Source organism: Ornithorhynchus anatinus, chromosome 14 (genome assembly GCF_004115215.2).
Source record: "Ornithorhynchus anatinus isolate Pmale09 chromosome 14, mOrnAna1.pri.v4, whole genome shotgun sequence".
In the NCBI taxonomy this organism is placed as follows: Eukaryota; Metazoa; Chordata; class Mammalia; order Monotremata; family Ornithorhynchidae; genus Ornithorhynchus; species Ornithorhynchus anatinus.
In genome coordinates this window covers 38,271,418-38,285,905 of record NC_041741.1, presented here as the reverse complement: position 1 = coordinate 38,285,905, position 14,488 = coordinate 38,271,418, and the positions used below count along the sequence as shown (strand labels likewise).

At 37.8% G+C, this 14,488-nt stretch overlaps 1 protein-coding gene across 1 annotated transcript in view; it reads right to left on the bottom strand.

Annotated features, from left to right (window-relative positions):
* MYBPC1 (myosin binding protein C1) overlaps positions 1–14,167 on the bottom strand; it is a 63,517-nt gene extending 49,350 nt beyond the window's left edge. The window contains exons 1-7 of the mRNA XM_039914041.1: positions 14,149–14,167; positions 11,111–11,149; positions 8,914–8,955; positions 4,565–4,603; positions 4,072–4,107; positions 1,941–2,051; positions 549–697 (exon numbers count right to left, since the gene is read on the bottom strand). Of these exons, the coding sequence (XP_039769975.1) occupies positions 549–697; positions 1,941–2,051; positions 4,072–4,107; positions 4,565–4,603; positions 8,914–8,955; positions 11,111–11,149; positions 14,149–14,167 (435 nt within the window). The remainder of the gene's footprint in view (positions 1–548; positions 698–1,940; positions 2,052–4,071; positions 4,108–4,564; positions 4,604–8,913; positions 8,956–11,110; positions 11,150–14,148) is intronic.
* Between the last annotated feature and the right edge of the window lie 321 nt (positions 14,168–14,488).

Below are 14,488 nucleotides of genomic sequence, written 5' to 3'. Positions count from 1 at the left end.
CCTGTCTCTTAGAAGATGAGTCAATTCCACAAACTGGAGATCAGATTATGTGCTCGGGTTTCCCTCATTGTAAACTGGGGATTCAAGACCTGGTCTCCCTCCCTGCTAAACTGAGTTCCCCCAGGGGGGTACAGGGACTATGTCCAATATGCTTATATTGTTTCTACCCGAACACTTAGCACAGTGCTTGGCATGTAATAATAGGAATAATTATTACAATAATTATGGTATTTTACTTTTTATGTGCCAAACACTGTACTAAGCACTGCAGTAGATACAAGATAATCAGGCCGGACACAGTCCCTTGTCCCCAAGCGGCTCCTAGTCTAAGTAGGAGGCAAAAGACATATTGAATCCTCATTTTACAGATGGGGAAACTGGAGCACTAAATTACGTGCCCAAGGTCAAACAGCAGGGAAGTGACAGAGCCTTAGATCCTAAGTCCTCTGACACATAGCAGGCTCTTAACAAATACCACATATTATTACTATTATTATGTGAGAAATGAAAGAAATGAAATGAAAATGAGCGAGAGATCAGAAACATACCCTGGTTTGCCTTTCAAATGTTTCCTTCAGTTGAAGGTGTTTTCCCGCTTTGCTGGCCAAATCCATCCATTTTCCTTTGAACCATTTGACAGTTGGCTTTCGGAGAAGATCTTTGGCTTCCACTTTGGCTAAAAAGGTAATATCACCACCTAAAAAGGCACAAGGTATTCAACTTTTAGTTACTATATGAATCAGTTCATTACTAAGTAGAAACAAGCAAGATTCACCAGGAAAAACCTAATGAAACATCACCACCACCCTCTCACTGTATTGCCATTGCTGGAGAAATGTCCATCATGGAGGAGTTATCTGGGGCAGAGGTACAGTCTCTAAACTGACAGAATACTGGGAAGCTTGTGACTCCTCAGACTTAAAACCACCCTGACAGGAATGATGAGGAACCTGAGGATTACTTCTCCCCAGCAACAGCAGGTTTTGTTTCTATTATTATTGTTGAATTATTTTGATCTTTCTTTTCCAGTATGTCCATCATCAGTCCCCATCTCCCTCATCCCTTTTTTGTGACATGTCTGTGGGCTAGAGCCTGTGTCTGAATTATCATCACTGTCTCTTTTTCCCCAGCACTTAATATAGGATCCTGCACAAAGTAAGCACTTAACAAATAAATGAAATAATACTTTCCAAGGTACAAGAACTCTTCTACTGTAGAGGGTTATAATGAAGGAGAAGCTCAAGCACTGATTAGTTAGAAGTGGAGTTTTTAAAAAAGCCTATATATTTCTAACTGCAAAGTTTTACTTATTTGTTGGCTACAGCATAACTAATATTTTGAAAAATAGGTTTTAAAATGTATTCAGTTGTATTTATTCATTTGGAATTGGTATTTGATAATTATTAGCTCTACAATAATAATAATAACTATGGTGTTCAAAGTGCTTACTACGTGCCAAGCATTGTATTAAGTACTGGGATAGATACCAAATAATTAGGTCTCACATGGGGCTCACAGTCTAACTAGGAGGGAGAACAGATATTGAATCTCCATTTTGCAGATGAGGGAACTAAGGCACAGAGAAGTTAAGTGACTTGCCTCGGGTCACCCAGCAGGTACATGGCAGAGCAATATTAGAACCCAGGTCCTCTGTCTCCCAACCCCGTGCTTTTTCCACTAGGCAGCACTACTTCCCTACAAATTTAGCCTTATATCATGTGTTCTACCTTAGCTTCTATTCTATTTTAAAACATTAAAGGAACATCAAAATACAAATCAATCTGTGCACTTTAAACAGCTCTAAGAGGCAAATTAGCACATGGACACACCTTGAGTTATGCTTTGTTCTGAATTTCATGAAACAGATGAAACTTTTAGAGCTGAAAGTTACAAATGACTAAATAGAGATTTCTCTATCCTATTCAATTCCAGGTACTCACCAACTTTCACTGTGCCAGACTGAGGCTTTTCAACAAATAACGTGGATAACTGGGAATTGGCATTCTGCTTATCTTGTTCTTCTGCTGGAGGCCCTTCTCCAAGAGACCATTCTAATTAGTAGAAAGAAGAAAAATATTCACTTATTTGGCAATTTGCTCATCTTGGCCAAAAACACTTACCTGGGTTTATCATGCCTCTCTTCAAATAGCCATAGCATATGGGAAACTTGCAATTCTCTTTTTCATGACAGCGGCCACCTACAGAGGCTGTGACACTTTGTAATTTTTAGGGGACTATTTCCTTCCTTGATGGTGAGTCCCTGTGAGGGCCAAGGGCAAATTTGATTTATCTTCTATTGTACTCTTTCCCAGGGGGAGTGCAGCAATCTGCACATAGTAGGTGTTCAATAAATACTATTAAATGACTGGAAGCTTCTTAGGGCCAGTGACATGTATACTACCTCTGTTTTACTGTACTCTCTCAAGTGTCTAGTTCAGTGCTCTGCACACAGTAGGTGCTCAATAAATATCATTGATCGATTGATTGGAAAGTATAAAAGGACCATTTAAACAAAACAAGATTTTAGGCCCAATGTGGCCTGGCAAATATGGGCCCTGTAAAATTTTATTTTTCTGTCTGACCACAGAGGTAATTAAATCAATATTCTTTTACTACTCACCCATCACAAACCATTGCTCATCAAGGGCAAGTGACTATTTACAAGGTTCACATGTGTCAACGGGGAAGGAACAGATTCATAGGCTGAAGGTAACCCGAATTTACCTAAGTCCACTTATAATCTTACAAAATCAGGAGCATCCTGAAACAAGAGATATGAAGGGAGGATAAAAGGCAAGGGGTTCATTTTGCAAGGAAACCAAAATTCTTCATAAGGGCTGCAAAAAGGTAAAGATTTTGTAAGAAATTAAAGTCTGTTAGTCTCATCTGATAGAAGTCTTTATAACACCTTTTTGGTTTCATTACTGAAGAGAAAGACCTGGGGTAGAAAAATGAGTGATTAATTTCCACTTTGGAACAAAGCATGCTCAGTTGGTCTGATTCCATGTGAGATTAGATGAGGAAGATTGGCAAGAGAGGATCCTAGAAGAGGCATTTTTTGCCAAAAGCTTGTTCAAAGGAAATAAATATCAGTAATAATGATCAAAAAGTGAAAAAGAATCTGGCGAACCATGCTTCTTCTCTCGTTTAGTACTTGCAAAACAAGGAAAAATAATTTTTTAAAGTTAAAAGTATCTTTATTGTCATAAAACAGCACAAACCAGGTTGGGTATTTTTATCAAGTGTCAGCCTTTGGTTCCTCTACCAAAACAGAAAAGTGATTATACTTCTGATTTTGTGATTCTAGGATCTCTCTTTTACATGTATAACTGAATATTTTGTGCTGTGTTTGTCTATTTTCTTCAAGTATCCTTCTGAAAATGAAATTAAGCAAACAAAAACTGCTTCATTCTCCAGGAGAATAGGTTGCCTAAAACCCGCAGAGGTAGCACTTTGTACTTAGCTTTATTAAATTCCTGCACATGGCCTGATCTTCCCCTTCCTGGTAAAGCCCAAAGTGTGCAGTGTGCTACTTGTTTGGGGGCTGTAGAAGAAGGGGAAAGAGGAAGAGAGGAAGACAGGGCAAGGCTAGTTGGTGGGGGGTGATTCTGAACAGGCCCTTCTTTGTGGACCAAGGCCAGGAGTCCCCATGTCCCTGATAAACTTGGGTAATGTAAGAAGCTCAGACCTGCTAGGAACACAGAGCAGCCTTGGGGATTACTGAGTCTGTTTTAGTCATTCCCCCATTTTAGTCTGTGTGTCTAGGATCCTTGAAATAAGGGTACTCTGAGCCTGCCAGGAAGGGTAACCATATTTCCTAAACCTCAAAGTGGGACATGAGTGAGGGGACTGCTTCTATAATGGCACAGAAAGTGCTTCAAGAGTAGCATGGAGGGAAAAAAAGGCAGGAAAAGAAGTCAGAATAGACTTGGAGAGAGAGGGAGAGTGGCAGAAACGGAGAGGGAAATATGAGAAACATACACATACATTAAGGAAAGAGATTGTTAATGAAAATAATTTCATTATTTAATTGGAATGTTTGTTTTCTTTTTTCCCCAGGACTTCTCTCACCTGAATCTTTCCTTTCCAGTGATTGAAGATTTCCATCTGAAAGGAAAAAGTGATTTGGATGATAACACATTAGCGAAGGCATGATAAAACACTTCACCTTTCCATTCCCTAAAAGCAAGCTATCTTTTTGTGAAGGAGAAGCAGAGGTTGGCCTCCCTCATAAGCAAATAGACTTTCTGAACATAGAAAAGTTGGGAAAAACATGCCTGAGATGAAAACTCAAAGTTCTCTTCTCCTTTGAAGTGAAAAGCCCTATTTATGAATTTGTTTGCTTCACAGTGCAAACTTCCAACTCAGAGGCTGTTGGTGACAAAAACACAAGGGAGGTCAATGCTTTTCTTTTAACTTTGGACTGTGAAGCAACAGCTAAAATGCCAGTCCAAATGCTAAAATGTCATCCATCATTCCACCCACTAAACAGGCTCAAGAGTACAGCTCCTTCCATGCTTGTTCTGATCAAGAGAAAAAAACAGATGCACTGAATAATTCTAACCTTTAGGTAGAGCATTAGGTGGAGTTGCTTCATCTTCATCTGAAAAAAGAAATTTGAATAAAAAAATCAAAGAAAAAAGAATCTTATCCACACATCAACCTTTTTAATGGGAAGGGTAAAGGAAGGAAAAGAAATGAAATGGAAAAATGAAACCTGCAAAAGAAGAGGAGAAATCAGGATGCTGGAAACACTCAAAGTTCAAACCAATGAAAAAGCTTAGGGAGATTCAGTAGCTGAAATGGTAAACCATTGCTCCAGGCAAAAAAAGGGGAGGAGAAAGGGAAGAAAATGAATAAAAGAAGGATGTGAACCAAATGGGATCAAAGATTAAAACATGATTTATATGAGTGTGTTTGGGTGTGATTGTAAAAGTTAGAATGGTAATCCAAGTTAAAAACAAAAACATGATGATGGTCAACCACATATCTGACCTGAGGAGGATGTCAATTCCGTGACTTCTTTTTCTGTAAGTAAAATGTGTAGCACATACACATTCAACACAACTGAACTGCTTTGGACATAGACATAAAGCACTACCAAAACAATCCTCTGCACATTTTTCTTTGAGGTCAATTTTTTTTAAAAGCACTTGGGAATAAACAATTTATATTATATAGGTAGGTAATTCTTTTTTTTTAGTTTGAATTTTTTATGAATTTGTCCTACTTACTATTATTTATCACCAATGGTTTGCAAATCTTTCCTCAAATTACATAGCTATTTATATTTAGTAAGTGTGTGTTACTTGTTCATTCACTCAATTGTATTTATTGAGCACTTACTGTGTGCAGAGCACTGTACTAAGCACTTGGAAAGTACAATTTGGCAACAGAGACAATCTCTACACAATAATGGGCTCACAGTCTAGAAAAAAAATTCCAATAAAAGATGAAAATTGTAATAGAGACATTAAAATTGTTATTTTTATATTAAGGGCATTGAGTGGTATCCATGCTTTTGGTGACTGATCATAATAAGAAGAACTTTGAACTTTAGACTTGGAACAAAACAAACTTTGAAATTCTTTAGTGTTGGGTAAAAAAATACCATTTTAGCAATATTCCTTTTGAAACCAAGGACAAACTAGGGATGATTCTGGACTTTAAAAGTATATATAAAAAATGGTCAATAAAATTAGATGTAGAAAAACTCCATTTCTGCTATTTAAAAATAAAAAAGAGAAACTCAGTGAGGAAGATCATTTTGCATGGAACCAGGTAATAATAATTTTGGAAAATGTCTATGAACTATAAAATTAACTTTCCATTTTGGGCCAAGATTCAAATAGTTAAACACTTTTTAATTCAGTTTTAATGATCTTGAAATATAATTTTCCAAACTTCTAACTGAAAACAATTTTAACAAATTGTTAAATTTTAACACATTCACAAATGTAACAATTTTAACTTATTCACAATAAACATTTTAAGAACTAGCTAAACCGTGACTACACAGCAAAAGCAAAGTGTGCTTTGAGTCATTTACAAATGAATTCAGGTTGCATCGACTACCAATCCAAATTATTCAGACCCCAAATTGGCCTTCCTGTTCATTATCAAAATATTTTATTCAAACCCAAAGTATTATGAATGGGCAGTAATACCTTACAAACAATACTAAATATTTCAGATAACTAGTGATTCCATTTTTAGTCAGGTGCTACAATAGCTAAAATGACTTTAAATTTTACAATTTTTCCACATATTAATAATAATGATGGTATTTGTTAAGTGCTTACTATGTGCCAAACACTGTTCTAAGCACAGGGGGAGATACAAGATTATCAGGTTGTCCCAGCTGGGGCTCACAGTCTTAATCCCCATTTTACAGATGAGGGAATTGAGTCACTGAGAAGTGGCTTGCCCAAAGTCACACAGCTGACAAATTGGCGGAGCTGGGATTAGAACCAGGTACTCAAACTCCCAGGCCCAGGCTCATTCCATTAAGCCATTTTGGGAAGGAGGCCAGAGGCAGGATGGCCTTTTCATCCACACACACTCACTGGTGAACTTGACCATTGGTCATCTTGAACTTGGTCATCTTTGAATAAGTGGGACAGCTATATATATTTATATAGATATATATAAATCCCAGTTTTTCTGTACCAGGACAACCTGAGGGCTTCAGTCAATCGAACTTCCACCACCTCCTGAACTGATATCATATGCTTTCTTAAATCTTCCGTTGGAACAGGCCCACTTCTAAGTTTGAAAAGAAAGGTATGTGTCATCAGCCTCAAGACCAGTGGTGTACAAAATCCTGCCAGACTGTCACTGCTCCCTCTGGAATTATCCTGTGAAAGAAGCTCATGGAGTGTTGGGCCTTCAGTATCCAAGGAAACTTCAAGGCAAAAATTAGTACTAAGAGAACAAGTACAGGGGAAGAAGAGAAAATTGCCACTTGATACATGCTTTTTTAACTGAACTTTTGTTGATTTCACATTATGCAATTACATGCAAAACAATGTAATTGTTTTTCAAGTACATTTACTAGCAGTATGATCAAATATCAAAGGAAAAATATGGAACATAAGTTTGAAGTGATGAGATCACAAGAAAGTGTACCAAAATAATGAAATCTAGTGCAGAGACAATTTTTTAAAAAATGATTGACAGAAAGTTTGAGAACTTGTTAGAGAAGAATTGTGTATATAGAGTCCATGTACAAAGTTTCCTCAAAAATAAGAAATAAAAAATGGGAACAATAACAGAAACTTTAGTTTGATCTACTTTTCAAAATTGCTAAAGACTCCATAACAGAATCGTCATTTCCAAGAATGACATTTTGAGAGTCCTTGGAAACTGCTAGTTATATTGAGACATTCAAGGACAACAAAAAGTACTAGACAGAGGTTAATCCACAAACTAGATTTTCCAGTTCCTATGCTACTCCCTGGTTTCAAATTAGGTTCTTTTGGGTCCTTCATGTAAATGTACTGAATAGCTGGATTTGAAAACAGAGACAAGCACCAAAAATAATAAATGCATCAGCCTGTCTATGGCAGGTTTTTCAGAGCAAAAATAAGAAATGGATTGTCAGTCAAGTGCAGGTCATTTATTCAGGTTCAAGAACTTTCTTGAGGCCCATAATATCTTTGAATATGAGGTACAGCTCTTTTTCTATGGTTTTATTCTGACCTTAAACAGTTAATGAAATTTCTGAAGTGAGGGAGAGAGGAACACTGCCTTCTGACTTAAACCATTTTAGGATAGAGGATAATTTAGTTTAGTGAATACTGGGCAAGAATATTCTGCAGTGACCTTAATTTCAGCAAATACAATAGGAAAATGATGTACTGATTAGCTACTGTTTCAATTACTCAGTTTATTTGATATAATAGAGAAGTTGCATAAACAATGCATAGTTTCAGACACTGCCACATGAATTTTACATTACAAATAATTTGTAAACTTACAAATAAGGAGGCTGGAGTGGGGGTGAAAATCAAAATCTCTAAGACTGTTGGATTCAGAAAAAAATAAAAAATCTGGAATAATTGCAGAATGACAGAATTTGTTCAGATTCAAACATCTACAAAACTAGAGGTCTGATGATAATTGATAAGTTGGATTACCCATTTTAAAGGATGCATTCTTTTTAGCTAGAGGGTATTTTTGTATGTACATTGCATATGTACTCACTAAGTTCTCGTAATATTATGCTACCTGATATTTTATAGTTAGGAAAATGCAAAAATTACTTGTTTTTCAAATGGACATTTGAAAGGAAAAACAACACACCATGAAAGTTAATGTATCCAGAGAACTGGGCTCTTTTCACTAAAGGTGGATTATTCCTCTCGGATGAAGAGAATTACCTGAATCCGAGATCTCTAACGCCCTAACAGCTATATATTTGGTCCCAAAATGTCCTAAATCATGGGGTACATTAAAATATGACCTTGGCCATATGTCAAGTTTATATAGTCAAACTGAAGGAGAAGATCGCCTTACTAAACAAGTGACACTGGGATTTCCAGAGAGTGATCCCTGATCTTTCAGACAAAAAGATTCCAATTGACTAGACTTGTACTGAATTGTCCAGGAAATTGTATAACTCTGCCCTTTGTTTTGGCTGTGTAGACATCTAAAAATTGTTACTCGTGCAGCTCAAAACATATTTCATTTTCTTTTATGAACTGTTAAAAAGAAATATAGAAGGAATGATTTTCTGATTTTCAAAGGATCATACAAAGAAACATCAAAGTCACTCCAAATCTCACATAGCAATGTAAAACAAAATTCTAACACATATGAACAGAAATGCTTGCATCACTGCAGTTATTGATGTTTGTTTTGCATCATAGGAATGATACAGTTATTGTGAATAATCAAGAGTTCCTGACTTACCTTTAGCTTGACCAGATCCACCCTCTTTCTCTTTATTTTGCCCTGTGTAGGAAGTACAAGTAAAGTTTTGAGGGAATCTTAAGGTAAAAGAAAATTATATAACAAAATTAGAAAAATTGTATAAAATAGGGGATGTGCTCACAAATATTTCTGCATACAGAGTATTCGCTACTTTCTTAAGTCTTCCAAAAGAATTAGCAATACCTCCAGTACCCATGCGTCTGTTCTGTTCATTAAACGTGCATTTGGAAAATAATCAATAACATTTACTGAATGCTTACTGTGTGCAAAGCACTGTACTAAGCACTTGGGAGAGTATAACAGAGTTGATAGGCACACTCCTTGCCCACAATGAGATTACAGTCTAGAGACTGTAAAAGAAAACAGTATATCAGATTTTCAAAAGGCAGAATGTAAAAACTGAGAAATTTGAAGAGTGTATTCTAAGGATAATATTTTTAATATGAAAACTACTCTTGCCTAAAATCCATTTAAGCTATGAAATTTATGTTATCAATAAAATCAAGTATTCAACTAGTATATTTGCTGATTAAATATTACACTGCATGTGGAATACATAGAAATAACCTGCTCTCACTAGACAAAGCAACAAGATTTTATTTTTGATATTCTGAATAGCAGCTAGCACTTAACTACAGCAGTAAACACCATGAGAATGTACTGCACATGAGAAATAACTCTAATTTAGACTTTCCCATGCTGAAATTATCTGGATTATTTTGTCAGTGTATTTTTAGAGTTTTAACAGAGGCTTTCCTGTCCAGACAGTTCTATTTGCAGGTTCCTAAACTAATTAAAATTGAAAGCACAAAGACTTATAGAAGATTTTCTTTAATTAATACAACTCTTCACAGTAAACTGAGGATTAAACTATTAGAATAGTTTGGACACAAAACATATTCCCTCCCAACATGTGTGTTAGATCATGCAATGTGGGATAGGGAAGAATGAGCAGAATATGTCTAGCAGGAGCTTAGTTGAGGGGTGTGTTTGGGGGCCAGCATGCTTGTGGGAGAGAATTTTTCATTTGACCATTCCCCCAACTCTGGCACCCTCAGGCAGCAGCTGTCAATTGGACAGGCTCCCAACTTGATTAAGGAGGATGCCCTGTCTGCATAAGCTACAAGCTTCTTTTCCAGCCCAGTTATGCTGAATTGCAACAAACAGAATTAGTGGCAGATTCCTCTAACATATCTGCTATCCTTTCTTAGTGTTGAGACAAGGAGGATTCCATGAACATTTTTTCAAGCCCCTTCCAAGTTTGGCCTGGGCAGGAGCATGTAGTGTATCATAATATTGAAAGTAAAAAATAAAACAGTTCTCTTTGTAAATGACAAGTAGTGAAATAGTCCATAATTTGTTCAGGAAAAACATTCCATACTGTAAGAAGAGTCTAAAGAGAACCTAAGAGTATGGGCACTGGCCAATCAATCAATTGTAATTATTGAGAATTTACTGTGTGCAGAGCACTGTACTCAGTGTTGGGAGAGTACAATAATCTGGATACACTACTTAACTCCTGTGTAACCTTGGGCAAGTCACTTGACTTTTCTTCGCTTCAATTTTCTTACTTGTAAAATAGTAATCAAATACAGTCTTAGACTGTAAACCTCACACAGGGCAGGAACTGTATCTGACCTGACCTGTAGTTAAGGGACTGGCCAAAGTCACACGGCAGGAAAGTGGCAGAGCTCAGGTCCTCAGATGTTCAGGCTGAAGCTCTTACTAGTAGGTCATGCTGCTTTCCATTGCTTGTCTAAAATATTTTCTTCATAAAATATTTGGGCAAATCACCATAGAAAAGAAATTTAACATCAGATGAGGCAAGGTCCAAGTCTTATGCTCTCTGACTGTGAGATTTCAATCTGATCGTAAATCCAGACATGACAACACCTTATGCAAACTTGTCTACTGTGTGACCTTGGGTAAGTCACAACTTCTCTGTGCCTCAGTGACCTCATCTGTGAAATGAGGATTGAGACTGTGAGCCTCACACGGGACAGGGACTGTGTCCAGTTCGATTTGCTCTATCTAACCCAGAGCTTAGTACAGTGCCTGCCACATAATAAGCGCTAAACAAATATCATTATTATTATTATTATTAAAAGACGATGACCACAGTCATGCGCTCATTTTGCAGATCACACAAATCCCAGCATGTAATGTTTTTACTCACCTTCAGGGGGAGCAGGGGGCGCAGGGGGCGCTTCATTTTCTAGAAAAAAGGAAAACGAGAGTTTTTCCATTTGGAAGATGCTAATGATATCATTGTGATGAATCGAGAATTGGTTTAAGTTAAAGAAACTAAATCTTCTCAAAATATAGGGAGCACCTTTTCAACATCATACTTTACCTTTGAGTATACAAAATATAGCTTTAGTCACTGATATGCTTCGCTGACTGTCATTCAGAGAAAGGCAAACTGTGAGAATAATTACAGTTAATCCCTAATGCCCAGTGATGTATTTTGTAGCAATCGAAGAGCAGAAAGTTCCCTAAAATATTCTTATTGAATGGCTCCAACTGCATAGAAGAATTTTTTTATGGTATTTGTTAAGCACTTATTATGCGCAAGACCCAAAGTGCTGGGGTAAAAACAATCTAATCAGGTTGGACTCAGACCCTGTCCTATTTTAACTTCCTTATTTATTTTTGTGTCATTGGACAAAATGCTCTCTGGGGAACAGCTAGAGAGCTTTGGATTTATCTTACCATCACTGGACAAAATGATCCCTGGAATATGAATAGAGTTTTATAGGTGCAGAGTGGTATATAACTGCAGTCTTTAAGCAGTCGATAGGACTTTGCTGAAAATCATTCGTATTTATTAATAATAATAATAATAATGTTGGTATTTATTAAGCGCTTACTATGTGCCGAGCATTGTTCTAAGCGCTGGGGTAGACATAGGGGAATCAGGTTGTCCCACGTGGGGCTCACAGTCTTAATCCCCATTTTACAGATGAGGGAACTGAGGCACAGAGAAGTTAAGTGACTCGCCCACAGTCACACAGCCGACAAGTGGCAGAGCTGGGATTCGAACTCATGAGCCCTGACTCCAAAGCCCGTGCTCTTTCCACTGAGCCACGCTGCTTCTCATATTAACCACTCTATTAAGCACTTACCGTGTGCAGAACACTGTACTAAGTGCTTGGGAGAGCACAATATAACAATATAACAGTCACATTCTCTGCCCACAATGAACCTACAGTTTAGAGGGGGAGACAGACATTTAATATAAATACATTTTGGATATGTACATAAGGGAAGGGAGGGAGGATGAATAAAGGGAGTAAGTCAGGATGACAAGGAAGGGAGCTGAAGAAAAAGAAAAGAAAGCTTAATCAGGGAAAACCTCATGAAGGAGATGTGCCTTCAGTAAGACTTTGAAGCGGGGAAAGGTAATTGTCTGTCAAATATGAAAGGGGAGGGCTTTCCATGCCGGAAATGGGTTGCACACAGTAAGCGCTCAATAAACACAATTGAATGAACGTGGGCTAGAGGAGAGAAAGATGAGATACGAAAGGCAGTTAAGGGCCATTCTTAATCATCTGCGTTATTCATTCATTCATTCATTCAACTGTATTTATTGAGCACTTACGGTGTGCAGAGCACTCTACTAAACACTTGGAAAGTACAATTCAGCAATAAAGAGAGACAATCCCTGTCCACACTGGGTTTACATTATGACTATGCACCTGCCCACAAGAAAATAATCACATAGCAGCTTTCTCCATTTAATTCAAAGTCTGGCATATCCTGACCCCACCCCAATGTATTTATATATTTAGAAATAAAATAATTCTAGTAATAAGGCTGAATTTCTGACAGAACAGACAAATGTATCATAACTAGCACTGTGATAATATACTACTCATTCTTTTGAAGTTTTAGTAACGCAACCTAGTTGTATTTACCTGGTTGCCTTTTGTTTTTTTGTGGTATTTGTTAAGCACTTACTATGTGCCAGGCACTGCACTAAGTGCTGGGGTAGATATTAAAAATAAATAAAAATAAAATAAATTGTGGTATTTGTTAAGTGCTTAGTATGTGCAAAGCACTGTTCTAAGTGCTGGGGGATACAAGGTGATCAGGTTGTCCCATGTGGGGCTCACAGTTTTAATCCCCATTTTACAGGTGAGGTAACTGAGGCACAGAGAAGTTAAGTGAGTTGCCTAAAGTCACACAGCTGGCAAGTGGTGGAGCCGGGATTAGAACCCACTACCTCTGACTCCCAAGCTTCTCAGGTTAGACATTAGGTTGGACACAGTGCAGGTCCCACATGGGCTTACATTCTTAACCCCCATTTTACAGCTGAGGTAACTGAGGCAAAGATAAGCTAAGTGACTTTCCCAAGGTCATACAGCAGACAAGTGGTAGAGCCACAATTAGAACCCAGGTCCTCAGACTCCCAGGCCCATTTTCTTGCCTCTCTGATGATGCTTTGTCTGCACCCTCTGCAAGTTCCTCCATCTCTCCTCTCCTTTTTACTGAGGGTGAATTTCGTCCTTGATTCTAGGTAGCTTGTTCTTCTATATTATTGTCTTGCTGAGATAACTGGCTCACATGCTTTCAACTGTGGTCACTGTGAATGAGAATCCACATGGCCTAGTGGAAAGGGTACAGGACTCGGAATCAGAAGATTTGGATTCTAAATCCAGCTCCACCATTTGCCTGCTGGGTGGACTGGGGGCAAGTAACAACTCCTCTGTGCTTCAAGTTTCCTCATCTGTAATATGAGGACTAAATACTGGTCCTCCCTCCCTCTTAGACTGGGAATTGCATATGTGACAGTGACTCCATCAGATCTGTTGGTAGTGAGTCTACACCAGCACTTAGTACAGAGTTTGGCACATAATTAATAAGTGCTTAACAAATAGCACATTATTCTATTGCTGCCAATCTACATCTCCATCCTGATCATTCACTAAGTTTCCAGTATCACATTTTCTTCTGACTACAGGCATCTTCAAGTACATGAACTGCCAGTACATGAAATTTAATAAAGTCTAAGATCTAAGTCTTTTTACCTTCTAAAATTTCCCTTGGCTCTAATTTTTCTCCAATTTTCACCACAATTACTAGTTTCTCTGTTCCTCAAACTTGCCCTCTTGAAATTAACTTCTCATTCCCAGCTCTCCCAATCTATCACCAATTTTCCCTCTGCATTATTTCATAAATCCACTTAGTCCTTTCCACCATCACAGTTAATACCCTTATGAGCCATCACCATGTCGTGCCTCAACTATTACAAAAGTTTACTTTCTGGTCTCCTTTGGTTTCTCTCTACTCACCCCTATCTTCCATGTGCAGTACAAGCAATCTTTCTAGAACACTGGTCAGAGCCCATCACTTAAAAGCTAACTGTAGCTCTCTGTCACCCAAAGCTTCTGACAAACTCTTGGCCACTGAGTTCAAAGCATTCCATCAGCTAGCCTTCCCTATTCCTGGTAGAACCCTTCTTTCAGTACAACCTAGCTAAGACTCATGATTGACCCAAGCCAACCATGTTATTGCCCGTCACACAATCTTCATGTCTGGAAGTCATCACTGT